General features: G+C 45.6%; 1 protein-coding gene and 1 long non-coding RNA gene across 19 annotated transcripts in view; one reads left to right on the forward strand and one right to left on the reverse strand.

Annotated features, from left to right (window-relative positions):
- The window catches only part of DLGAP1 (DLG associated protein 1), an 825909-nt gene that overhangs the window by 724906 nt on the left and 74661 nt on the right, over positions 1-26342 (forward strand). For 12 of the 15 annotated variants that reach the window (XM_060200748.1, XM_060200749.1, XM_060200753.1 and 9 more), the window contains one exon: positions 22593-22969. In XM_060200748.1, coding sequence (XP_060056731.1) covers positions 22593-22969 — 377 coding nt within the window. The remainder of the gene's footprint in view (positions 1-22592; positions 22970-26342) is intronic. The other 3 variants (XM_060200751.1, XM_060200752.1, XM_060200750.1) reach the window with 1 other exon arrangement.
- Positions 6964-10796, reverse strand: LOC132540952 (uncharacterized). 4 transcript variants are annotated; one of them, XR_009552167.1, is made up of 4 exons: positions 10718-10796; positions 10486-10642; positions 8678-8858; positions 6964-7323 (listed from the first exon to the last, which is right to left on the reverse strand). It is a non-coding gene; the product is annotated as an uncharacterized LOC132540952 (long non-coding RNA). The 4 variants fall into 4 exon arrangements; XR_009552164.1 differs by having other exon boundaries at positions 6964-7853; XR_009552166.1 differs by having other exon boundaries at positions 6964-7853; positions 8678-8874.

Consider the following 26342-nt stretch of genomic DNA (forward strand, 5'->3'; position numbering starts at 1 on the left):
GGACAGAGAGAAATTGAGAGGAGGGGGACATAGAGAGACACCTGCAGGTGGGGAGCAGGGGCTTGAACCTGGATCCCTTGTGCTTTGTACCATGTGTGTTTCACCGGGTGTACCACCACTGGCCCGATTCCTTCTTTCTTTAAAGATATAAGAACCTTTAAGAGGACAGGCTTCACATTCCCGCAAGCTCCTTCCTCCCCCAACTGTCCACCCCCAATGCCAATCCCACCACCACCCCATCACTACACATCCCCCACCCTCAGCATGAACTTGGCAGAGAGGCCTCAGAAGGTGGAAGCTGCAAGGGACACTTTGCTCTCCCTACCTGGCATCTGGAGAGGGTGGGCACACTCCTTCACTTGCAATTCTTTCTTTTTTTTCCTTTCATACACACACACACACACACACACACACACACACACACACACACACATACACACACACACACACACTGCTTTTTCTTTTACTAACTTCGTTTATTGTGTTTGATGAGACAGAAAAATTGAGAGGGAACAGGAAGATAGAGAAGGAGAGAGACAGAGAGACACCCGCAGACCTGCTTCACTGCTTGTGAAGCTTTCCCCCTGCAGGTGGGGATGGGGTGGGGTGGGGGCTTGAACCCAGGTCCTTGTGCACTATAATGTGTGCACTTAACCAGGTGTGGCACCATCTGGCCCCTTTCACCAGCTATTCTGAAAGCCCGGGACCCAAACCTGACCTTGGACCTAACAGGTCAGAGGAGGCAGTTAAGGGTTAGGGTTGTGTCATGCATATTACCTTCCTACCATCCCCCAGAGTCTTTGTTTTCAAACACATTTGACCAAAAGAATGTCTGAGGAGGGCTTTTTAGACTGCAGGGATTGTTCTCACAAGTGTTCACACGAGGATCTGCAGGGCAGTTGAGGCAAAGTTAAGGAAGGAGTGAGACTGGGCACTTCACTCTGGAAGGACTCAGCCACCCAGACGGACTACCTGCCTTCCTAAGCACTCAGTGAGGGCAGATAATGTCAAATATTTTATTTATGTATTTATTGATTAATTGCCTCCAGGGTTATCACTGGGACTCGGTGCCTACACGCCCAATCCACTGCTCTTGTGGCTATTGTTATTTTGATAGGACAGAGAGAAATTTAGAGGGGAGGGAAAGCTAGACACATGAAGATCTGCTTCCTCCCCCTGTCCCCCCCCCCCCCCCCCCCGCTGGTGGGGAGCTGGGGGCTCAAACCCGAATCCTTGTGCGGTTCCTTGCGCTTTGTATTAGGTGTGTTTAACCCAGTGCACCACCACCGCCCGGCCCCCAAGACGAATAAATTTATACTGACTTTAGTGCTGGCCTCAGTAATCGTTATATTTTTTATTGGGGGGATGGTTAATGCTTTACATTGCCCTCACTGTCATACGCAGACAATTTCAATTCATTGTGTAATAAGTCTCCTCAGTTTTCTCCCTCTCCTTAGTCCCCAGAGGCCTTTGCTTTGGTGCAATACACCCTCCTCCTCCTCCTCCTCCTCCTCCTCCTCCTCCTCCTCCCCCTCCCCCTCCCCCTCCCCCTCCCCCTCCTCCTCCTCCTCCTCCTCCTTTTTTTTTTTTGTCAGCAGGGCCTCACTGCTCTGGGCTGCCTTTTTCAGACAGAAGGGGAGAGACACCACACCACAGACTGACACAGACTGAGTGTCCCCTATGTCGTGTGAGTTGGGAGCCTAGAGCACGGATTGCAAACGGGGGCTGCTTCCCAGTCGAGCTATCTTGCCGGCCTTTAAGTTACTCTTTTTTACATTTTGGCAAATGACAAGAGCCTATGTGCAAAGTGATATTTTTAATGCAGTATCTTGAGTAGCAGCTTAGATGTTAACTGAAGACTAAACGTGTGCTTGCTGGGTGGTGTGGTCGGAAAGCCTGGGGGACAGCAGGCCAGTGGGTTCTCACCTGTGGAGGCACTGAGGGAGCTGGATTTCAGTTGCCTCAAAGCACAGGAGGGCGTCGAATTTCAACTAGTTTTTCCTGTTTTTCCTTTGCGAAGGGGGTTTCTGGGAGTGGAATGAATAATTAACTGCCTGACCACACAGACAGGGACTCTGGGCCGCCCACTTGCCTGGCTCTGCAGACCCAGGTAATCATTCCTCATCTTGCTGAAACCAACAGGAAGGAATGGTGCATTTTCTTCACTTCCTCACACATCCTGTTTCCCAGTGTTGTGTGTGTGTGTGGGGGGGGGGGGGCTGGCTGAATGTGCTTGTTCAGAGACTTCAAGCCCCGCTCACTCTGTGGAGCAGACCCACCGCACTGCTCCGGTCCGGTCCGCGTGTCTACTCTCCAGAGCACAGAGAGTTTGCAGTGAGCAGAAGCCATTCAGCAATCCAGGCTGCAGGTCCACGGAGGGCTTGGCCTGACTGAGCTCCCATCGAGCATGATGTTCCCTGCTCTGGACACAGGTCACAGGCCAGTGTCTCTGCACGGTCCCCTTGCTTCCTGGAGGAAGACAGGTGGGCACCGAGTGCTCCAGCCTCCTCCCAGTAGACAGTCCTGTTTACTCCCATACAGCCTCTGAGCACACTGGGGTTCTCTTGGGTTTACAAGATGCACTGGGACAGGATAGGCAAGATCTCTTCAGCTGTGTGATGACATTCCGGATTGTTCCACATAGCTCAGGCTCTAGGTTCCACGGTGTAGAGAGAGGATACCAAGTCTTGTGAAATAGGATAAGGAGGAAACAAACAAAAAAAGTTCCTTGGCTTTCAGATTTGTGTAAGTAGAAAGAAAACAATAAGAAATTAAAGAAGGGGGAGTCGGGTGGTAGTGCAGTGGGTTAAGCGCATGTGGTGCAAAGCCCAAGGACAAGTGTAAGGATCCCGGTTCGAGCCCCCGGCTCCCCACCTGCAGGGGAGTCGATTCACAGGCGGTGAAGCAGGTCAGCAGGTGTCTGTCTTTCTCTCCCCCTCTGTCTTCCCCTCCTCTCTCCATTTCTCTCTCTCTGTCCTATCCAGCAACGATGACATCATCAACAACAACAGTAATAATTACAACAACAATGAAAAAAAAAAACAAGAGCAACAAAAAGGGAAAATAAATAAATATAAAAAATAAAATAAAATTTTAAAAAAGAAATTAAAGAAGGGGCAGGCAATGGTACATCCAGCAGAGTGCGCACACTACAATGAGCAAGGACTCGGGTTCAAGTCCCCGGTCCCCACCTGCAGGGGAAAAGCTTCACGAGTGGTGAAGTCGGGCTGCAGGTGTCTCTCTGACTCTCTCCCTTTCTATCTCCCCTCCCTTCTCAATTTGTCTCTGTCTCTACCCAATAACAGATGATAGATAGATAGATAGATAGAACTTTAAATAAAGAAAACAAAACAAAAAAGTAAAGCATAAGTAAATGCTAAGGAGGAAAAAAAAAGGCAGCTGAGCAGGAAGAGTAGTTGACAGCATGGTCCGCTGGCTGACAGTCATTTGAAGTGGAAGTTAGGCCAGCCGGCCACGTGTGCCGAGCTGGGCTCTCACAAACTGATCCAGGTCAAAAGGTATCCAGTCCCTGTCACGCTTGCCAGCTGGAGGTGGGCATTGGTGACGGGAGAGTGTATTGTAGTGCCTAAGGTCACAGAGAATGGCTTTGTGGGACCCAGGCCGTGGCACATCCAGTTAAGTGCACATAGCCGAAAGCATAAGGACCCTTGAAGGATCCCGGTCAAGCCCTCCCTACCTGCAGGGGAGAGGCTATACAAACAGTGAAGCAGGTCTGCAGGGGTCTCTCTTTCTCCCTCTCTTTCTTTCTTTTTTTAAATATTTTTTATTCCCTTTTGTTGCCCTTGCTATTTTATTGTTGTAGTCATTATTGTTGTTATTGATGCCGTCATTGTTGTTGGATAGGACAGAGAGAAATGGAGAGAGGAGGGGAAGACAGAGAGGAGGAGAGAAAGACAGACACCTGCAGACCTGCTTCGCCGCCTGTGAAGCGACTCCCCTGCAGGTGGGAGCCGGGGCTCGAACCGAGATCCTTAAGCCGGTCCTTGCGCTTTGCACCACCTCTCTTTCCCTTTCTATCCCCTCCCCCTCAATTTCTCTCTGTTCTATCCAATAAAAAAAATGACCTGCAGGAGCAGTAGATTCATAGTACAGGCACCAAGACCCAGCAAATAACCCTGAAGGCAAAAAAAAAAAGAGAGAGAGAGAGAGCAAATGGCTTTGCTAGTGAACATTTCACCTCTGCCCTGGTAACTTCCCATTTAGGACTGTTAGTCTCTCTTTGCTTTTCCCAGTGGGTCCGCCTCCTTCCTGTGCATTCTTTCAAGTCACAAGCATTTAATGAGGTGCTACTCTGCTGTGCACACTCTAAGGACTATCACGTCACCAGTAACACAGACAATGTCTGGCCTTGAGAGTCTTACATTCTTGTTTTTAATACTTTATTTATTTTTAAGGAGAAGTAAAGATGGAGAGACAGACCAGAGCACTGCTCAGCTCTGGCTTACAGTGGTGTCAGGGACTGAACCTGGGGCCTCAGAGCCTCAGGCATGAAAATCTTTTGCATAACCTTTGTGCTATCTCCCCTACCCTTCTTACATCCTTTTAAATAGAGATTAGATTGATTGATTTACTCACTTATTTATAAAGGAGACAGTGAGAACCATAGCATCACTCTGGCACAGAAACTGAACTCAGGATGATGAATTGCTTTTCTCAATCTGGTTTGAGGGAGAAATGTCTAACAGAATATAGCAAAGTATTACTGAGAAATGACATCAGACACACCCCAAAATGGAGAAAGCTAATTGGTAAGCGGCTTGATGGAAAAATCCCCTTCCTTAAGCCTGGCACCATCCCTACCCCAAACCTCTTACTCACACTGTCTTTCAACAAGACCTAGTCCGCCTTAAACCGAGGAGTTAGGAGACCAGCTGCCCAAACTGAAACCTTACAGAATTTTGTAATCCTGACCTTGGGCCCTCCCCTCCCCCCACCCCAGTCACTCAACCCAGGAAGGCAAACAAATCTGGCTGGGTCAAATTTTTGAAAAACATATACAACGTTACAAACACTGAGGAAAGCATAATAAGGGGGGGGGGACCCCAAACAACGGTCTAGTTCCTGGAGGAAGTAGTCTGATTCAGTGGAAGAAATCACTTCCTTCATAAAATAATGAAACCGATGGAAATTTAATCTAACAGATGAAACTGTCGGGGCAGTCGCTGTGTACACAGATGACTCAGTCACACCTGTGAGAAAGGAAAGTGAGCTGTGAAAGCCTGGTCACTCTCTACTGGAATCCACACCGGCCCTGCCCTGCTGCTGGAAGCCTGGCGTTTTCAACATTGTGCTTCCTTCCATGGCTATGACTCACCTTAGCGGCTGGTCAGATGATTCTGACTCAGAGCCCTTGCTTTTTAATCTTGTGTATTACGTGGTCTAGGCAAACACTAACCAAGTGTGTCTCTACTTTCAAGCTGTTTCTTTGAAATGATTGATTTCAGGCAATAACTTGCTTTCCATACGGCAACCTTCAATCTCTAATAGGATTTAGCTTGTTGCCAGACTTCATTACAAGTTCACATTCGACGCTGTAGACCTCAGCCCCTGGACCTGAGCCGTCTAATAAGACTCTGGCAAATATCATGTGACTTCCTTTAATTTAGTTAATTAATGGACATTTCTGAAGGCAACAGTCACTTTGATCTGAACTTCCTTCTTAGTTTCCAGTTAACATTTCCAAAGAGGGGAAGAAAAAAAAAAATGAGAGCAGCAGCTCACAACTCACAAGTGTAGTCAATCCTCCAAATCAGATAGAGCTGGAGGGCGCAGGGTCTGAGGGAGAGGAGACTGGCTAAAGACTGCCTGAGGCACTTTTGTGTTGGTCCCACAGAGAGATTAAAGAGTTAAGGTAGAATCCCCTGTGTGGAACTCTTAAAGAATCAGTCCTTGCAAATTAGTCAACTAGAAGCCAGCAATGTGAATCGGTAGTGCTCCTGCTGGAGAGAATTTTCTATTAAACTTACAAAGTAGCTACAGATACAAATGGAAAATATGTAAGCCCCACCCAGCAGGAACCTTCCTGTTTCTTGACCCTGAACCCTGAATGCTCACTTACTATTCCCACCGCCTGAGAGGTGGCTTCTCACTTTTCTTTCTTTTTATTTTTAATTTCTTTCATCATTTATTAGAGTCTCATCAATATCATCAGAAGCAGAAAGTTGGCTTCTTTGGGTGATGGGAAAAAATGTATATATTTAAAGAAAAAAATGTCTAGAAACATGATTTTTTTTTTTTTAGTTTTGTAACTAAAAGAATGTTACCCTAACTGCTGCTGGGGAAATAAATAAATAAAAATAAAATCCTAACTCTGCAGCTAAGATAAAATTTCTGTGAAAGTGCCATGTTAAAAAAAGTCATTATTTTTACTATCAGCCTGCAATTCCTCTCCTGGGGATAGATCCTAAGGAACCCAACACATCCATCCAAAGAGATCTGTGTACACATATGTTCAAAGCAGCACACTTTGTAATAGCCAAAACCTGGAAGCAACCCAGGTGTCCACCAACACATGAGTGGCTGAGCAAATTGTGGTCTATATACACAATGGAATACTACTCAGCTATTAAAAATGGTGCCTTCACCTCATCTTGGATGGAGCTTGAAGGAATCATGGTAAGATTCAGAAAGAGGAGGATGAAGACGGGATGATCCCACTCATGGACAGAAGTTGAGAAATCAGAACAGAAGGGGAACACAAAGCAGAACTTGGGTTTGGTGGACTCACCAAAGTAAAGGACCCTGGGGTGGGGGGTGTGGTCCAGGCCCTGGAACATGATGGTAGAGGACCTAGGTGAGGGGTGAGAGTGTGATGTGGAAAACTGAGAGATGTCACACATGTTCTAACGACTGTGTTTTACTGTCGACTGTGAACTATTAATCCCCCATCAAGAAAAAAAGTTAAATAAGGCATAAGTGAAAAATCAAATTGATAAAATATTTTTAATTCTTATTTATAAAATGGAAATATTGACAAGACTATAAGATAAGAGGGGTACAATTTCACACAATTCCCACCCCCAGAACTCTCTATCCAATCCCCTCCCTTGAGTTTCCCTATTCTTTATCCCTCTGGGAGTATGGATCCAGAATCATTATGGGGTGCAGAAGGTGGAAGGTCTGGTTTCTGTAATTGCTTCCCCACTGAACATGGGTGTTGGTAGGTGGATCCATACTCCCGGCCTGTCTCTGTTTCCCTAGTGGGGACAGGGGTCTGGGGAGGTAAGGTTCCGGGACATATTGGTGGCATCGTCTGCCCAAGGAAGTCAGGCTGAAATCATGGTAGCATCTGGAACCTGGTGGCTGAAAAGAGTTAAGATATAATGCAGAACAAATTGTTGACTAATCATGATCCTAGAGGCATAAATATTGCAGATGAACATTTGGGGTCTCTGTTTTGGAAAAAGCTAGTAGGTCTATTTTAGGAATATTCCAAGGGGCCTATGACTTTACTAGTTTTTGCCTGAACCTGACATCTAGTATGCAGGAGGACCCAGGTCATTGTCTGGGGAGATGGCATCATAGTTGGAAAAAGGACTGGAAAGCTGAGTCAGGGAAGAGAGTAGCTCCCAAATATGGGGAAAGTGTATAAATATTGTCAACTGTAAACCCCACTGGTCTAATCTGGGGCCCATGATCAGCACAGGAGCCTGTGTGACCTCTGCATCCCTGTAGGTCTGAGCTCGCATTCTGTGGTCATGGCTACGAACACTCCAGGCTGCACTAAATTCAGGACCCATCTTCCTCCAGTAGTAGGTTGAGTATGTTGTCCAACCTCCCTTCGGAGAGCGGAATATTCTGCACCATTGCTGATCCGCATTGAGGGCAAGGTCCTATATAGGTGCCCAAAGAGGAGTCCGTTATGTTGTTCCTGATGGAGATGACCAGTGACAGTGGCCAGAGGCATCTGTTAGAGGTCTAGGCCCATCATGTCTGTGTGGGAATTCCAGGGCTCCCTGAGTAGGGCCCCAGGTGATGGGGTGGCCTGGTAGTGACTGAAGAGTCGTCATTAAAGTATACCAGTCCCTGGCCCTTATTTAGCTTTTTTAACAGTTTTTTTTTAAAGAATTTATTCATTTATTTCCTTTTGTTGCCCTTGTTGTAGTTGTTGTTGTTATTGCTGTCATCGTCGTTGGACAGGACAGAGAGAAATGGAGAGAAGAGGGGAAGACAGAGGGGGAGAGAAAGACAGACACCTGCAGACCTGCTTCACTGCCTGTGAAGTGACTCCCCTGCAGGTGGGGAACCAGGGGCTCGAACCGGGGTCCTTCTGCCAGTCCTTGCACTTTGTGCCACCTGTGCTTAACCCGCTGAGCTACTGCCCTGCCCGGCTCTCCTTATTTAGCTTTTTGACAAGGTTAGCTTTGGAATGATTGAGGGGCATGTAGGTAGGTAGGTGAGGAGGGTATCTAGGTCTAAGTAGAAACTATTTCATTAGGTACTTTATGAAGTCTTTTTAGGTCTTTCTACTTGCTTGCTTCATTTATTGACTAACTGCAAACTATGATGCTTTAAGGTGTGTTTTCCCCTAACTTAGAGATACATGTACATATGCCCTGTCCCACGGGCCCTGATCTGTATCTAGGTTTTGAGGTTTTGTTAAGAAGTGCATCACCTGAACTGGTTAAGGAGTCCTATGAGCTGGGAAAGGTCTCACCAGAGCAATGAAGCTGAAGAGTTGACATTCCACGCCTGACGTCTCTGGATGCAGTCCAAAGTGAAGCATGCCAAGCTGGTACTGGTTGCACTGATTAGGTTGGATCAGCAGATGCAGTGTCAGTGGTTACAACTTAAGAGAAGCATACAGGAAAGTGAGCCCCACCCTAGAGGCTCCAGGCCTAGGAGAAATATGGGCTTTATAGAGAAAGGGGAAGGTTACTGCTGTCTAAGGATTTAAGAAGGCAATAGATAGTTCTTGCTATCAGCAAAATATTTGGCAAGGGGGTTAATTTTGAAAATCCCTTGTTAGCATTTGCTGTATTATACAAGACCTCACCATAATTTATGTTCTTTTATGCTATTTACATATAGCTGTGTCTTAATGCCACCAGTTACTTCTGTTATCCCTAGTCTAAGCTTTTAGAAGATTTAATATTTGTTTTTTTAAAAATATTTATTTATTCCTTTTTGTTGCCTTTGTTTTATTGTTGTAGTTATTATTGTCCTTGGATAGGACAGAGAGAAATGGAGAGAGGAGGGGAAGACAGAGAGGGGGAGAGAAAGACAGACACCTGCAGACCTGCTTCACCGCCTGTGAAGCAACCACCCTGCAGGTAGGGAGCCGGGGGGCTCGAACCGGGATCCTTACTCCGGTCCTTGCGCTTTGCGCCACCCGTGCTTAACCCACTGTGCTATACCGCCCGACTCCTGAAGATTTAATATTTCAAAGAACATGTTATTATTAGAAATGTATTAACAATTTGAGCCCACTGTTAAAATTCAATCTGATTACCAATTTGAAGTTTTAAGTGCTTGGACTGAAGGAACATATACTCAGCCTATGGTCTGTGCATCAGAAAGTTTGAGACATTCGATCCATTTCCCCCTCATATTAATTAAACATTGATGTATAAGATTATCAGTTGATGGGGAGTCAGGCAGTAGCACAGTGGGTTAAACACACATGGCGCAAAGCGCAAAGACCAGCTTAAGGATCCTGGTTCGAGCCCCCAGCTCCCCACCTGCAGGGGAGTCACTTCACAGGCGGTGAAGCAGGTCTGCAGGTGTCTGTCTTTCTCTCCCCCTCTCTGTCTTCCCTCCTCTTTCCCTTTCTCTCTGTCCTGTCCAACAATGACGACATCAACAACAATAATAACTACAATAAAAACAAGGGCAACAAAAATAAATAATTTTTTTTAAAAAAAAGATTATCAGTTAATAAGAGTGTACATCAACCCTATTCCTACCGCCAAAGGTCTGTGTTGTGTATCTTCCCCCCCCCCCCCCCCCCCCCCCCGTGAAGCTGAACATCTACCCTCACCTTCCACCCAGAGATTTTTACTTTGGTGCCCTACTCCAAAAATAGATTTTTTTTCCTCCAGGGTTATTGCTGGGCCATGAATCCACCGCTCCTGGAGGCCATTTTTCCCCCTTTTGTTGCCCTTGTTGTTGTAGCCTCAGTGTGGTTATTATTATTACCATTGTTGATGTTGTTCGTTGTTGGATAGGACAGAGAGAAATGGAGAGAGGAGGGGAAGACAGAGAGGAGGAGAGAAAGACAGACACCTGCAGACCTGCTTCACCGCCTGTGAAGCGACTCCCCTGCAGGTGGGGAGCCGGGGGCTCGAACAGGGATCCTTATGCCGGTCCTTGTGCTTTGTGCCACCTGCGCTTAACCCACTGCGCCACCGCCCGACCCCCAAAAATAGATTTTTAAAGAGTCATTATTTTGAATCATGGTTTCTTCCTCTTTTTATGACCTTTGAAAGACGGGTCCAGTAAAGTCCTCTCTGCAGGGTGACTTACCAGGGAGCTGAATTAACGGCAGATTTCAAGGCCCACCAGTCATGTCCGCAGTGTGGCCGCCAGGAGGCACTCAGGAGTCGGGCTGCCCTCCTAGTTACTTTGTTTTCCTCTAACTTTGGGTTGGGAGGGGAAGGGTGGGAAAGGGAGAAGCAGCTGTCTTAAAAACAAAAATGCCATTTGTTCTCTGAAATTATGCTTCTAGCCATGTTATACGGCCAGGTTGCCACGTTACCTGTTGCCAGGGTCCTGAGAAGGCTTGTGGGGCAATGCGGATGGGAGGTGGCGCACAGAGTCCTCCAGCTTGGTGGGTTGGCGCTGACATTCGGAGAGCAGCTGTGTGGGTCGCTTGAGCTTTGTTTGCTTGTGATTCTAACAGAGGAGTGGCGAGGAGTGGCGGCATCATTACCAGGCACAAAGCTCCTGGAGCTTCCCCACACCTATTTTTAAAAATAACTTTCGTTCCCTCCCCCTGTGGATTTTGAGGGCGCTGTGCACCATAGCCTCATCTCAGGAAGCACATATTTTGTAGCGACTTGTTAAAACAACGTGGGTGCCTCTTAAAAAAAAAAGGAGACTCTTAGACAAACCTTTTCTTTCTTCCCTCTGAGAACAATGTTGTATTTGATTAGCAGCAGAACTTGTTGGTCTGCTCCCTGAATGATCTGTTTGCCTCACAAGACTGCCTGACTGCCTGCGAAGCTATCAGTGAATAGATCTCTCAACCAGACATGCTGAGACTCGGGCATTTGTCCGGCATTAGGAAGTGTCTGGAATACTAGCAGCAACCAACTGGCGGGTCTTATGACTCCAAGAGTTACTGCCTCACTCCTTCCTCTCACCACATTCCCCCGCCTCTCCCTACACGCTCACACAAGCACGCTTTTTTTCTCCTTGGTCAGAGAAAAGGTTAGCTCATCTTTGTGGTTTCCTCAGAGGCTGCCTCTAGTAGAAACCATTCTCAGAGCCTTGAGCCAAGACGAACCCCTGGGAGAAGGCCAGGGATTGCCCTGGGCCTCTGGCAGAGTCACCCCCACCCACCCAGTAGCCCTTGGACCTGCCTTCTCACCAGAAGGTGGGCAGGACATGGGCCGCTGACCGCCACACTCTGGGTGGCCTGCAGTGCTAAGGTATAAACATCTTGAAACAAGGGAGCAATTTTTTCCCATGTGGATTTTGTTTGGTGGTCCTAACTCCTCTGTCGTAATAATTTCAGCATTGCAGTCTGTACACCCCTTGCTAACCACTGCAAATAACATGAACGTAGCAAAACCCTTTTGACAAGTTCCTGCAGGGAGGAAAGGGCCGTGATGGAGAGCTTAAGGGCAGTTTCTGGTGGAAAGGATGTTTTGCTGGACAAGTTGTTTAATGGGAGTTTATTGTGTGTGTGTGTTGGGGGGTGGATAGAGCTAAGATCTGGGAACTGGAGCGCTGGATGCTGCTTTGCTTCTTCATAGCCTTGTGACATAGAGAGGTCAGCAACTTGCTCTGAGCTTCAGAGTCTCCATCATAGGAACAAGGATGCTAAAAAATCTTTCTCTGTCATAAGACCGTGCCTAGGAAGTTCTTCTTTTAACCTTTTTTCATTTATTAGCTAGAGACAGCCAGAAATTGAGAGGATTGGGGGAGACAGAGAGGAAGGCAGACAGAGAGACACCTGCAGCCCTGCTTCACCACTCACAGAGCTTTCGCCCCTGCAGGTGGGGGCTACCAGCCGGCCCCCATGAGGCCCTTAGCACAATGTGTTCCAGAATGCAGGCTGACTCTCCAGCGACTGCCCTGATTTAAGGGCACATGCAGGTCCCATCACTGGGATGCTGGACATTCCCTTCCTGCTGCTTCTCCCTGGCCTCCTCCTCCTCCTCTCTTGACTTTGCTCGTTACTCTCCGTGACGTAGCTACATCTCACGTACATTCAGAAAGTTACACACACTCTAGTTTGAAAGAAATCTTGACACCTATTTCAAGTCCTTTGAAGATGGTGGTTCAGTTTGGAAAACTTACTAACCAAAAGATGAACTAGAACTTGAGAGCCTTCAGGCACTGAGAGCTCAGCAATATCACCTTGTTCCATGTACACATACACACCGTACCCCACACCGACGTGTGTGCCTGTCCCACCCCGCAGAAGGTTAGACCATAGTTCTCACAAAGTCTTAGACACAGTTTGGTTAGTTTTTTTCTCCTGCTAGTTCATGTGCTGCAGTGATCTACATTCCACACAGGACTGAAACCGTCTGGTATTTGGTTTTTACCTCCTTACTTCACTAAGCATAATCACTTCCAGTGCCGCACATTTTGTCTCAAGCAACACAATATCATCTTATTATTTTTTAAGATTTATATTATTGTTATTTTTACAGTTACTATTATTATTTACCAGAGCCCTACTCATCTCTGGTTGATGGTAGTGCGGGGGTTGAACCTGACCGCTTGGAGCCTCAGGCATGAAGGTCATTTGCAGAACCATGATGCTGTCTCTTCAGTCCCTCTTTATATTTATTTATTTTTCACCTTTGTTGCCCTTGTTGTTTTATTATTGTTGTAGTTATTGCTGTCATTGTTGGACAGGACAGAGAGAAATGGCCAGAGGAGGGGAAGACAGAGAGGGGAGAGAAAGACAGACACCTGCAGACCTGCTTCACTGCCTGCAGGTGGGGAGCCAGGGACTCGAACCGGGATCCTTACACTTGTCCTTGTGCTTCGCGCCACCTGCGCTTAACCCGCTGTGCCACCGCCCGACCCCCCCTTCAGTCCCTCTCTTAACTTCTTTATCCAGTCTTCTGTTGGTGGGAACTTAGGTTGCTTCCACCGCTTGGCTACTGTGGATAATACAGTATGGACGACGTAGAGGTGCAGGGCTCCTTTCAAAGGAGTGTTTGTGTGGGCGACTGACTTTTAGGCGATTACTCTTTATGTCTTCCTGAGCTTTTATGTGTGCAGTCTCCACTGGGGCTTCCCACAGGAGTCAGTCACCCTCTACACAATAGCCTTGTAAATAATTAGAACCCCCTCTGCTTTCCTTCTCTTGCCAGCTAAACATCCTCTCTCCTTAAGCGACTCACGGTTTTTTTTCTCTCTTTGGAGCATCCTGCAACTTCCCCTTAAAAAGGGCACTCCAGAATCAAATGGAGCACAGACATCCTCTCATTGTTCTAGGCCTTGTAGAGGGAGCCCCTTACCTGGGGCCATGCATGACAGGACCCTCCCCATCCTGTATTTGCGCTGCGCTGCCAGCTTTTCATGTGCCAAATGCAGCTCTTTTTCCCTTTCCTTTATTTCCCCTTTTGGCATCTTCATTTTGCTTCTTTGTTTGTTTGTTTGTTTCTTGGTTATTTATTTGGGCAGAGACAGAGAGCAGTAGGGAGTTAGAGAGGGAAAGAGACCAAGAGACACCTGTAGCCCTCCTTCACCACTCGTGAAGCTTTCCCCCTGCAGGTGGAGACCAAGGGGCTTGAAACCTGGGTCCTTATGCATTGCAGCACAACCAGATGTGCCCTCACCAGGCCCCTTCATTTTGCTTTCTTTCTTTTTAAAAAAAATTTTTAAATTGTTTTTATTTATTTATTGGATAGAGGCAGCCAGAAATCAAGTGGGAAGAGGGAGATAGGGAGATAGAGAGGGAGAGAAAGAGAGGGAGAGAGAGAGAGAGAGAGAGAGAGAGACCTGTAGACCTGCTTCACCACTCGCAAAGCTCTCCCCCTGCAGGTGGGGAACGGGGGCTCGAACCTGGGTCCTTACACATTGTAACAAGTGTGTTCAATCTGGTGCACCACCACCACGCCCCCTCATTTTGCTTTCTAAAGAACCTGGAGTTTCATTTCTCTACTTGTACATTCTTTTTTTTTTTTTTTTTTTGCCTCCAGGGTTATCACTGGGGCTCGGCGCCTACACTACGAATCCACTGCTCCTGGAGGCTGTTTTTCCCCTTTTGTTGCCCTTGTTTATTGTTGTTGTTGCTTGTACATTTGGGACCTCCCTTGCACCAGCTCTCACCTGTCCACTGCATTTGCAAAGGTTCTGTTTCAGTGCTCCTCAAGTTCTGTCTGGGGACAGGCAGGTTGTTTGTTGCTTTGGTAAAAATGCAAGAGGAGTGTGTCACTCAGCCAGAGAGACAGCGGGGACCTCCGGTTCTATCCCGGGGATCATCCAGTGACAGATGTGAGTAGTGTTCTGGCTTCTTTCCCTTTCTTAAAAATAAGTAAATCTTTTTAAAAAGTATATTACTAGAAAAAGGAACATTTTTAAAAGGTATAAAAATACAGGTCACATTAAAAAAAAATTCTTTACTGGGGAATTAATGTTTTACATTCCACAGTAAATATAATAATTTGTACATGCACAACATTTCCCAGTTTTCCACACGATACAGCCCCCACTAGGTCCTCTGTCATCCCTTTTGAACTGGTCACATTTTTAATAGATTGAATTGACCAAATACTGGGCAGAACGGCTTGTGCTTCTGAAGGTTTCCTTGTAGTTTTTATACCATCGCGCATCACACATCCTCAGCTCACTTGTGAATCACATCTGCCTGTGACTAGCACCTCTCTGTCCTTTATGAGCCGTGATGTGCTGGGACTCCTTACCAGCTAGCTCCTCCTGAGAGGAGTCCTCCCCCACACTGGGTATGGTATTGGCCAATTTCTATCCTGCAGAACACATATCGAGATAAGTTTCAAAAAACCAGTGCAGTGTGACTTGTCTAGCAAGTGGACAAGAACCAGTTATTAGACTTTTTTTTTTTTGAGAGAGAGAGAGAGAATATGCCATGCCACTCTGGTACATGAGATGCTGAGGATCAAACTCAGTACCCAGTACCTCCTGCTCAAAACCCAGTGCTCTAATCACTGTACTGCCTGCGGGGCTGAAACTCACTAGATCTTTTAAAATCTCTCTTAGTTATCTACTTATTTAGAAGCAGAGAGAGATTAAAAGGAACTTAGGGAGATAGAGAGGAAGAGAGACAGGGAGACACCTGCAGCTCTGCTTCACACTTGCAAAGCTCTCCCCCTGCAGATGGGGACCAGGGGCTTGAACTTCAGTCCTGCCTGGCACGTTGTCACGTGTGCACTCAATCGGGCATGCCACCACCTGGGCCCAGATTCATTTATTTATTTATTTATTTTTCTCTTCCTTTCTTTTTTGAGGAGTTTATATGTGCAGAGAAAAAACATATTTTACATGATTGCAGGTAATTCCGGCCCTCCATCCCAAAAAACAAAAACAACCAAGTATCGGAGGGGGCAGAAATGCATGATGAGGGTCATTCTTTTTTTTTTTTTTTAATTTTTTATTTAAGAAAGGATTAATGAACAAAAACATAAGGTAGGAGGGGTACAACTCCACACAATTCCCACCACCCAATCCCCATAACCCACCCCCTCCCCTGATAGCTTTCCCGTTCTCTAGCCCTCTGGGAGCATGGACCCAGGGTCGTTGAGGGTTGCAGAAGGTAGAAGGTCTGGCTTCTGTAATTGCTTCCCCGCTGAACATGGGCGTTGACTGGTCGGTCCATACACCCAGTCTGCCTCTCTCTTTCCCTAGTAAGGTGTGTCTCTGGGCAAGCTGAGCTCCAGGACACATTGGTGGGGTCTTCAATCCAGGGAAGCCTGGCCAGCATCCTGGTGGCATCTGGAACCTGGTGATTGAAAAGAGAGTTAACATATGAGGCCAAACAAATTGTTGAGCAATCATGGATCCCAAGCTTGGAATAGTGGAGAGGAAGTGTTGGGGAGGTACTCACGGCAAACTCTAGTGTACTTCTGCTTTCAGGTATATATTTTGCAGTAGTTTATGGATACGTGTGCACATAAGCTCTCTCTCACAGAAACCGGTGTATATCTAGGTTATGGGACTTTGTTAGAAAGTGAACTACCTGAGATGAAATTAGAGTGTACTATAAAAGGAAAGGTCTCACCCGAGTAATGAAGCTGAAGGGTTGTCATTCCACACGTGAAGTCTCTGGATACAGTCTGAGGTGAAGCATGTTGAGGTGGCAATCGTTGCGGTGGTTAGGTTGTGGTCGGCGGATGCAATATTATTTGGTTTGGATTGGGAGATGCATACGGGAAAGTGGGCCCTATCCAAGGGTTCCAGGACTGGGGGAAGTAGGGGCTCTATAGTGGAGATGTGATGTTCCTGCTGTCTTAGGGTTCAAAAAGACAATCGATAGTTAATATTATCATCACATTATTTGTTAATTGGGTTAACTTTGAAAAGTCCCTTTGTTATGGTTTGCTGTACAGTATCCAGTATCTTGTATATAGCTGTGCTTCTTTTTTTTTTAAATTTATTTATAAAAAGGAAACACTGACAAAACCATAGGATAAGAGGGATACAACTCCACACAGTTCCCACCACCAGAACTCCGTATCCCATCCCCTCCCCTGATAGCTTTCCTATTCTTTATCCCTCTGGGAGTATGGACCCAGGGTCATTGTGGGATGCAGAAGGTGCAAGGTCTGGCTTCTGGAATTGCTTCCTCGCTGAACATGGGCGTTGACAAGTGGATCCACACTCCCAGCCTGTCTCTCTCTTTCCCTAGTGGAGTGGGGCTCTGGGGAAGCAGAGCTCCAGGACATATTGGTGGGGTTGTCTGTCCAGGGAAGTCTAGTTGGCATCATGCTAGCATCTGGAACCTGGTGGCTGACAAGAGAGTTAACATACAAAGCCAAACAAATTGTTGACTAATCATGGACCTAAAGGCTGGAATAGTGCAGATGAATAGTTGGGGATGGGGTGTTCCATTTTGTAGAAAGCTAGTAGGCATATTTTAGTTATAGTCCAAAGGAACTGTGGCTATACTAGTTTTTTCTTTTTTCCCCTGAGCCTGAAATCAGATATGCAGGTGGATCTAAGTTATTGTCTGGGGAGATGATGACATGGCTGGAAAAAGGACCAGAAAGCTGGATCAGGGAAGAGAGTAGCTCCCAAATATGGGAAAGGGGTATAAATATTACTGTAAACTTCATTGATTTGATGTGATCTGGGACCCATATTCAGCTTAGGAGCCTATGTGACCTCTGCATCCCTGTAGGTCTGAGCTCACATTCTGTGGTCATGAGTATGAATGTTCTAAGCTGCCCCAATATCAGGACCCATCTTCCTCAGGTGTAGCATAGAGTATGTTGTCCAGCCTCCCTTCAGAGGATGAACAACATTCTCTACCATTGTTGATCCAAGTTGAGGGCAAGGTCCTATGGGGGCCCACAAAGGGGTCTATTTTGTTGTCCTGATAGAGATGACCGGTAACAATGGAGAGAGGGATTTATTCGAGGTCTAGGCCCATCATGTCTGTTTGGGAATCTCAGGACTCCCCAAATAGGGCCCCAACTGATGGAATGGCCTGATAGTGACTAAAGAGTCATCGTTAAAGTATGCCAGTCTCTTGCCCTTATTCAGCTTTTGCAGTCCTTGCTTTGATAAGGTTAGCTTGGGAGTGAGTGAGGGAAGTGCAATAGGAAGCAGGTGAGGAAGGTATCTAAGTCTAAGTAGACACTATTTCATTATGAACTTGATACTGACTCACTGCAGACTATTGTGTACTTTTGCTTTCAGATATATATTTTGCCCTAATTTATGGATACATGTGAACATATGCCCTATCTCATGGGACCTGGTCTATATCTAGGTTTTGGGACTTTGTTAGGAAGTGAACCACCTGGAATGGAATTAGAGAAAACTATGAAAGGAAAGGTCTCACGAGTAATGAGGCTGAAGGGTTAACATTTCACACCTGATGTCTCTGGACACAGTCTGAAGTGAAGCATACCGAGGTGGTACTCATTGTGTTGATTAGGTTGTGATCAGCAGAAGTGTTATCATTTGGTATGAATTGAGAGAAGCATGCAGGAAAGTGAGTTCCACTCTAGAGGTTCCAGGACTGGGGAAATAAAGGCTCTATAGAGGAAGTGGGAGGTTCCTGCTGTTTTAGGGCATAAGAAGGCAATAGAGTGGTCCGGGAGGTGGCACAATGGATAAAGCATTGGACTTTCAAGCTTCAGATCTTGAGTTCAATCCCCGGCAGCACATGTACTGGAGTGATATCTGATTCTTTCTATCTCTCTCCTCCTATCTTTCTCATAAATAAAATCTTTAAAATACAAAAATAAGGCAATAGATAGTAATTGCTATAGTCACATTATTTGGCAATTGGGTTAACTTTGAAAAATCCCTTTGTTAGGATTTGCTGTATCATACACAACATCACCATAATTTATGTCCTTTGATATTATTTGTATATAGCTGTGCCAAAAGTTGCTTCTGTTCTCCCTGGTCTAAGTTTTTAAAAAGAGTCAACATATCAAAGACTCAGCCTATGGTCTGTGCATTCAAAAGCTTGAGACATTCAATCAATTTTTCCCTCTCATACGAATTAAATAGTGATTTATATGACTACAAGTTAATAGGAGTGTACATAAACACCATTCCCACTACCAAAAGACTGTGTCCCATCCCACCCACCCCCTCACCCCATGATGCTGAACATTCACTTTTTTAATTTTATTTATTTATTCCCTTTTGTTGCCCTTGTTGTTTTATTGTTGTAGTTATTATTGTTGTTGTCGTTGTTGGATAGGACAGAGAGAAATGGAGAGAGGAGGGGAAGACAGAGAGGAGGAGAGAAAGATAGACACCTGCAGACCTGCTTCACCGCCTGTGAAGCGACTCCCCTGCAGATGGGGAGCCGGGGTTCGAACCGGGATCCTTATGCCGGTCCTTGTGCTTTGTGCCACCTGCGCTTAACCCGCTGCGCTATAGCCTGACTCCCGAACATTCACTTTTAAAAATATTTATTTATTTATTTATTCCCTTTTGTTGCCCTTGTTGTTTTATTATCCAACATCGATGATATCAACAACAATAATAACCACAACAATAAAACAACAAGGGCAACAAAAGGGAATAAATAAATATATAAAAAACATTAAAAAATAAAAAATATTTATTTATTTGTGTATTCCCATTTGTAGCCCTTGTTATTTTTTAAATTTTTTTTATTGTTTTTTTTTAATCTCCCACCACCAAAAGACTGCCCCATCCCCACCCCTGCACCCCCATCCCCCAGCCCTTGTTATTTTTTTATTGTTGTAGTTATTATTGTTGTTATTGCTGTCTTCATTGTTGGATAGGACAGAGAGAAATGGAGAGAGGAGGGGAAGACAGAGGGGGAGAGAAAGACAGACACCTGCAGACCTGCTTCACTACCTGTGAAGCGACTCCCCTGCAGGTGGGGAGCCGGGGGCTGGAACCGGGATCCTTACTCCAGTTCTTGTGCTTTGTAAAACCGGCGCTTAACCCACTGCGCTACCGCTTGACTCCCTGATCCCATATATTTTAAGTCAGCTGACATATGCGTACTCCTTCTTCTTCTAGCGTTTGCCCTTCTTCTGTAGCCAGTCAACAGCGTAAAGTTGAAAGCTGTCAGGAGCTGCTTGTTGCTGGCTTTGAAAGTGACTGGGATCCATGTGGATTCAGTCGGCTAGGAAGGATCGTCAGTTTCCCCAATGAATGGGTACTCACGGGATGCACCACGGGAAGGTCGACCCAATGCATCCCATGCGTAGTCCTGATCATAAAGGACAAATGCAATAGTAAGGAAGTGAAGGTATTTCCCAGAAAACCTTCACCATAAACAGACACAGACACCCCTTCCTGAAACTTACAGTAGTCGAAAAGAAATGAAACAAAACGGAATAATCTGGAAGCTGATAGGATAGGAATTTGTCCTTTTGTTGTTAACACTGACTCCTCTACCATCCAAAAGTAGAACATTCCTACTGGTGGGGGAGAGCCTGGGAATAGAAGTCCATTAATTTATTTAAAATGTATATATATATAAAACTTATTTTATTTTGGATAGAGAAAGATAAATTTATAGGAAAGGGGAAATAGGGGCTGGGTGGTGGTGCACCTGGTTGAGCGCACGTATTACAATGTACAAGGACCCATGTCTGAGACACCTGCTGGGGGAAGCAGGGCTGCAGGTATCTCTCTGTCTCTCTCCCTCACTATCACTCTCTTGATTTCTGGATGTCTCTATCCAATAAAGATAATTTAAAAATTCAAAAAAAAAAAAAAAAAGGAAAGGAGAAATAGAGGCAGGGGAAGAGACAGAGGAGAGAGGCCTGCAACATTATTTCACCACTTTTGAAGCTTCCCCTCTGCAGGTGGGACCAGGGGCTTAAAACTGGGTCCTTGCGCACCGCAATGTGTGTGCTCTATCAGGTGCCCCGCTGCCTGGCCCTTTTGGAATGCCTTTTAACATATCAGACCAAGGGAGTCAGGCTGGAGCACAGCGGATTACATGCAGGTGGCGCAATGCACAAGGATCGGCATAAGGATCCTGGTTCGAGCCCCCGGATCCCCACCTGCAGGGGAGTCACTTCACAGGCAGTGAAGCAGGTCTGCAGGTGTCTGTCTTTCTCTCCTGCTCTCTGTCTTCCCCTCTTCTCTCCCTTCTCTCTGTCCTATCCAGCAACAACTATATCAATAAGAGCAATAATAACTACAACAATAAAATAACAAGGACAACAAAAGGGAATAAATAAATAAATTTAAAAAAAAACACCTATCAGACCACAAAACTAACTTACCAAGACAACCCAAATAGGAATTGTCTGCCTTCATGTTAAGCAGTTGGTTGTTTTGTTTGTTTGTTCAGTTAGGAGGTTAATGGGTTATAATGTGGTTGGTGTAGGAATAGTATAATTTCTGATAGTGAAGGAGGCCTGCCAGCTTCTTAACTCAGATGTGAACACCAGTCTCTGTTCTCTCTGTAGTCTGCAAAATCATGTGAATGAAAGTGATGTCACTGGGACCAGGTGGTGGCACACTGGTTGAGTATACACATTACCATGCTCAATGACCCAGGCTCAGGCTCCCAGTACCCACCTGCAGGAGGGCAGTTTCATAAGCAGTGAAACATTGCTGCAGGTGTCTGTCTCTCTCTCACTGCCTCTCCCCTCCCTCTTGACTTCTCTCTGTCTCTATCCAGAATAAATAAAATAAATAAATATTAAATAAAAAGTAAAGAAAGAAAGAAAGAGATGTCATTGAAATCCAGCTCCATTCATTCCTATTATTCTGCTTATAAATGGACAGGAGTCCTTTCAGCCCACTTTGAACTGTACATTTTAAAAAATTTATTTATTTATTTATTTATAACCAGAGCACTGTTCAGCTCTGGTTTATGGTGGTGTGGGGGATTGAACCTGGGTCTTTGGAGCCTCAGGCATGAGAGTCTGTTTGCATAACCATTTTGCTATCTACCCTCCACCCTGAACTGTGCTTTTATATCATCAGGATCCAAGGAAGGAAAAGGAAGTCATTTTATTAGAAGAGAGAGAGAGAAATGATAACACCAAAGTTTCCGTCAGTGCAGTGGTGGCCAGAGTGAGACTTCGGGTGCACATGTGGCAGAACTAAGTGATCTGTTTTGCCAACCTTGATCTAGTTTTGTTAGACTGGAAGCGATGGGGAGATCCTCCCTTATTTGTGGTCACACCATCCTACACAGTATGAGTCCTCAGATGAATAACTGGCACTGAGCATTGCTCTCCACTCAAGTCTTCCTGACAAACAGAAGGTGGCCGCATGGTGTTTGCATAGCAGAAACGTGTGCTTGGTGGTATCTCAACCAGGTGCACCACCACCCGTCCCCGACATTTATTATCAAACTACACAGTCCTTAAATGAGAGATCTATTGTTCAACATTAACTATACTTAGTACTTCTCCTACCCTGCTCACATCGGGTGAATGGTGGTCCTCACACAGTGCCCTGTCACTTGGGAAGACGTCTAGGGATGGCTAGTCATGTCTTTTCTACGTTGAGTCAATATTATCATTTACAAAACTCCCATCTCAAAGCTGAGTGTTCTCCAGTCTTTCTTTTCTTTTTTTTTTTTTTTTAATCTTGTGTGGAGGGTGTTGCTTCATAAGAGACTCAAATCCCGATCACAGAGCTCTCACTCCATCAATGGACCTGTTTTCATGTTAAATGTCCTCGTGTGTCTCATGTGCATGAATTTCCAGTGGAAATCAGTTACAGTATCAGGAATCAAAACCCACGCAGAAATCAGTGTGTTTGTTTTCACTGTCTTCCAGTGTCATCTTGCATTACAACATATAAGAAGACACCACCTCCAGTCCCACCCAGAACTACCACGAAACCTTTCATTTCTATCACAGCCCAGAGTAGCACAGAGTCTGCTCAGGATGCCTACATGGATGGACAAGGCCAGCGAGGAGATATCATCAGCCAGTCTGGACTGAGCAACTCCACGGAGAGCCTGGACAGTATGAAGGCTCTGACAGCCGCCATCGAAGCTGCAAATGCCCAGATCCACGGCCCTGCCAGTCAACACATGGGCAGCAACCCTGCCACTGTCACCACCACCACCACCACCATTGCCACCATCACCACAGAGGACAGGAAGAAGGACCACTTTAAGAAGAATCGATGTCTGTCCATTGGGATACAGGTAACTCCCTCTTTTTATTTTCACAGTTTGTTATTGTTAACAATGATGAACAAGATTGTAAGACAACAGGAGTACAATTCCATATGGTTCCCACCGCCAAGAACCGTGTCCCATCCTCTCCACTGGAAGCTTCCCTGTTCTTTATTCCCCTGGGAAGATGAACCAAAATTCTTCATGGGGAGCAGAAGGTAGGAAGTCTGGCTTCTGTCATTGCTTCTCCGCTGGACATGGGTGTTGGCAGGTGGATCCACATCCCCAGCCTGTTTCTGTCTTTTTCTAGTGGGGCAGGGCTCTGGGGAGGTGGGGTTCCAGGATACACTGGTGAGGTCGTCTGCCCAGACAGGTCAGGATGGAATCATAGTAGCATCTGGAACTTCGTGGCTGAAATACAATAAGAAAAAAAAAAGAATGTAAAGCAGAACAAAATGTTTAATAAGCAGGAACCATAAATTAGAGATAGAGCAGGTGAAAATACTTTAGGGTGTAAGGAAGCTCAAAAGTCTATTTTAGGGGGTCGGGCGGTAGCTCACTGGGTTAAGTGCACGTGGCTCAAAGCGCAAGGACTGGCATAAAGATCCGGGTTCGAGCCCCCGGCTCCCCACCTGCAGGGGGGCGTCACCTCACAGGCGGTGAAGCAGGTCTGCAGGTGTCTTTCTTTCTCTCCCCTTCTCTGTCTTCCCCTCCTCTCTCCATATATCTCTGTCCTATTCAACAACAAAGACATTAATGACAACAATAACTACAACAACAATGAAAACAACAACAAGGGTGACAAAATGGAAAATAAATATATACCTGTAGGTGAGGACTGGGGGCTCGAACCTGGGTCCTTGTGCACTGTAACATGTGCACTCAACCAGGTGCGCCACCACCCAGCCCCCACAAGATAACTTCTTGTGTTGTTTGTTTGTCTCCAAAGTTATTGCTGGGGCTCGATGCCTGTGCTATAAATCCACTGCACCTAGAGGTTATTTTTTCCTTTTTGTTGCCCTTGTTGTTTTATTATTGTTGTGATTATTATTGTTGTCTTTGCTATTGTTGTTGGATAGGACAGAGAAAAATGGAGAGAGGAGGGGAAGACAGAGAGGAGGAGAGAAAGACAGACACCTGCAGACCTGCTTCACCACCTGTGAAGCGACTCCCCTGCAGGTGGGGAGCTCGAACCAGAATCCTTGCTCCTGTCCCTGTACTTCCTGCCATGTGCGCTTAACCCACTGCACTCGCCAACTCTCACAAGATACTTCTTCACAGTTTGATTGGGTTCACCTTCGTCAACTACCCAGCGCTCTGAATCCACATTCTATTTAGAGAAAAGGGGAACAGCTGCAAATAATGCCTATAGGGAAAATCTTTTCAGAATTTAAAGCAAGTTTGACAGAGTAGGAGTCCATGCACCCTCACTCTGAAATAGCAGTGGCGGGGAATCCCCACTCTCTGAAGGGAGGCTGGTCAGTCGGCTCTGCCCCTCGAGCAAGACGGGTCCTAACATGAGAGCAGCCTAGAATTCCCAGCTGTGACCATGGGCTGTGAGCTCAGACTGACAGGGACTCGGAGGTCACACAGGCTCCTGTGCTGAATGTGAACACACATGGGCTCTGGGTCAGATCACTGGGGTAAACAATTTATTGCATTTATACATCGACTTCAAGTTTGCAAGCAACTCTCTGCCCTGTTCCAGCAGTTCCACTCTCCACTCTGACACCATCTTTCCCGAAAGTATATCTGGCCCACCCCTGCATTAGCTATGACGTTCAAGCAAACATTATTAAGACATCAGCTTCTAGGAAAAGTCCTGCCCTCTCCATTTCTGGCTGTCTCTACCCAATAAATAAATAAGGATAATAAACAAATAAAACAGTGACCTGATGTTCTGCTTCTCTCACACTTTCCACTCTCATTAATAAATAAAACTTTATTTATTTTTAATAAATAAAATTAATTTTTTAATAAATAAAACTTTTTTAAAAAGTGTCTTGTGAATTTCAAACACACATGCTTTCCATTTGTTCCTCTTGTCCAGGTGTTAGAAACATATATTTCACACTATTTTTTTGGTGTGATATATATATATATATCACTATTTTGTATTTTACTTTTTTCACTTGCCAATATATATTTTTTTATTTTTAAATATTTATTGATTATGTGGAGAGAGAGAGAGAGGGAGAGGGAGAGAGAGAGAGAGGAACAGGGAGGGGGGAGAGGGAGAGAGAGAGAGAGGGAGAGGGAGAGAGAGAGGGAGAGGGAGAATGTTGTGGTGATGGGGTTGGATGTGTCCCAGGTTCAGCTATCTCCCTTGCCCTGTCAGTATATTTTAAAGGTAACTGTTTATCAGTCTGTTTGTTTTATTTCTTCATTTGTCACTGGGTGCTAGGATCAAGCACAGAGCCGTATGCCTGTCAAGTACACATTCTACCACCGAGCTACATCTTGGACTCCCTGTTGAGTTTATTTGAAAATATGTATCTTAATTGCCCTCATATGTACTAGTTTGTGTTTACTAGTACATTTTTATTTTATTAGATAGAGACAGAGGAAAATTTAGAGTGGGAGGGGAGCTAGAGAGGGAGAAAGAGACATTTGCAGCACTACTTCTTCATTTGTAAAGTTTGCCCTGCGAGTGGGGACCAGGGTCTTGAACCCTGGTCCTTGTGCATTGTAATATATGTGCTCAACCAGGTGCACCACTGCCCAGCCCCTGCTTCGCCTTATAGGGGACCCTCAGTAATACTTACTGAGAGTAAAGCATGCATGAAGTACACCATGTGTTGTTACTTTCACCTAGTAAGATACAATTACTCTGGAGTTCACATATAAAGTTTCAGGCTACTTCTTTGCCTCTTAGATATTTTTCCTGAGGAAAAAAATTGCTTCCTGATTCTTCAGTTGTTGTTATTATCACTACTAATATATTTTAGATAGAGACAGAGAGGCAAAAGGCAGAGAGAGAGAGAGAGAAGGAGACCACAGGACTGAGCTTCCTCCAATGCAGTGGGTCCCAGGCCCAAACCTGGGTCAGGCACAAGAAAAAACAGCGTTCTAGGCACGGGAGCTATTTTGTTGGCCTTATTTTCCAATTATTGTTCACTGCTACAGGAGTTAAATGGGAGCACAGAATTTTTTTTTTAATTAAAAAAAGTAAAAAAAAATTATATTTATTTTTCCCTTTTTGTTACCCTTGTTGTTTTTTTATTGTTGATGTTGTTGTTGTTAGATAGGACAGAGAGGGGAAGACAGAGAAGGGTGAGAGAAAGACAGACACCTGCAGACCAGCTTCACCGCCTGTGAAGTGACTCCCCTGCAGATGGGGAGCCAGGGGCTAGAACCGGGATCCTTACACCAGTCCTTGTGCTTTGTACCACGTGTGCTTAAC

The sequence above is a fragment of the Erinaceus europaeus genome, chromosome 10 (assembly GCF_950295315.1).
Source record: "Erinaceus europaeus chromosome 10, mEriEur2.1, whole genome shotgun sequence".
Classification (NCBI taxonomy): Eukaryota; Metazoa; Chordata; class Mammalia; order Eulipotyphla; family Erinaceidae; genus Erinaceus; species Erinaceus europaeus.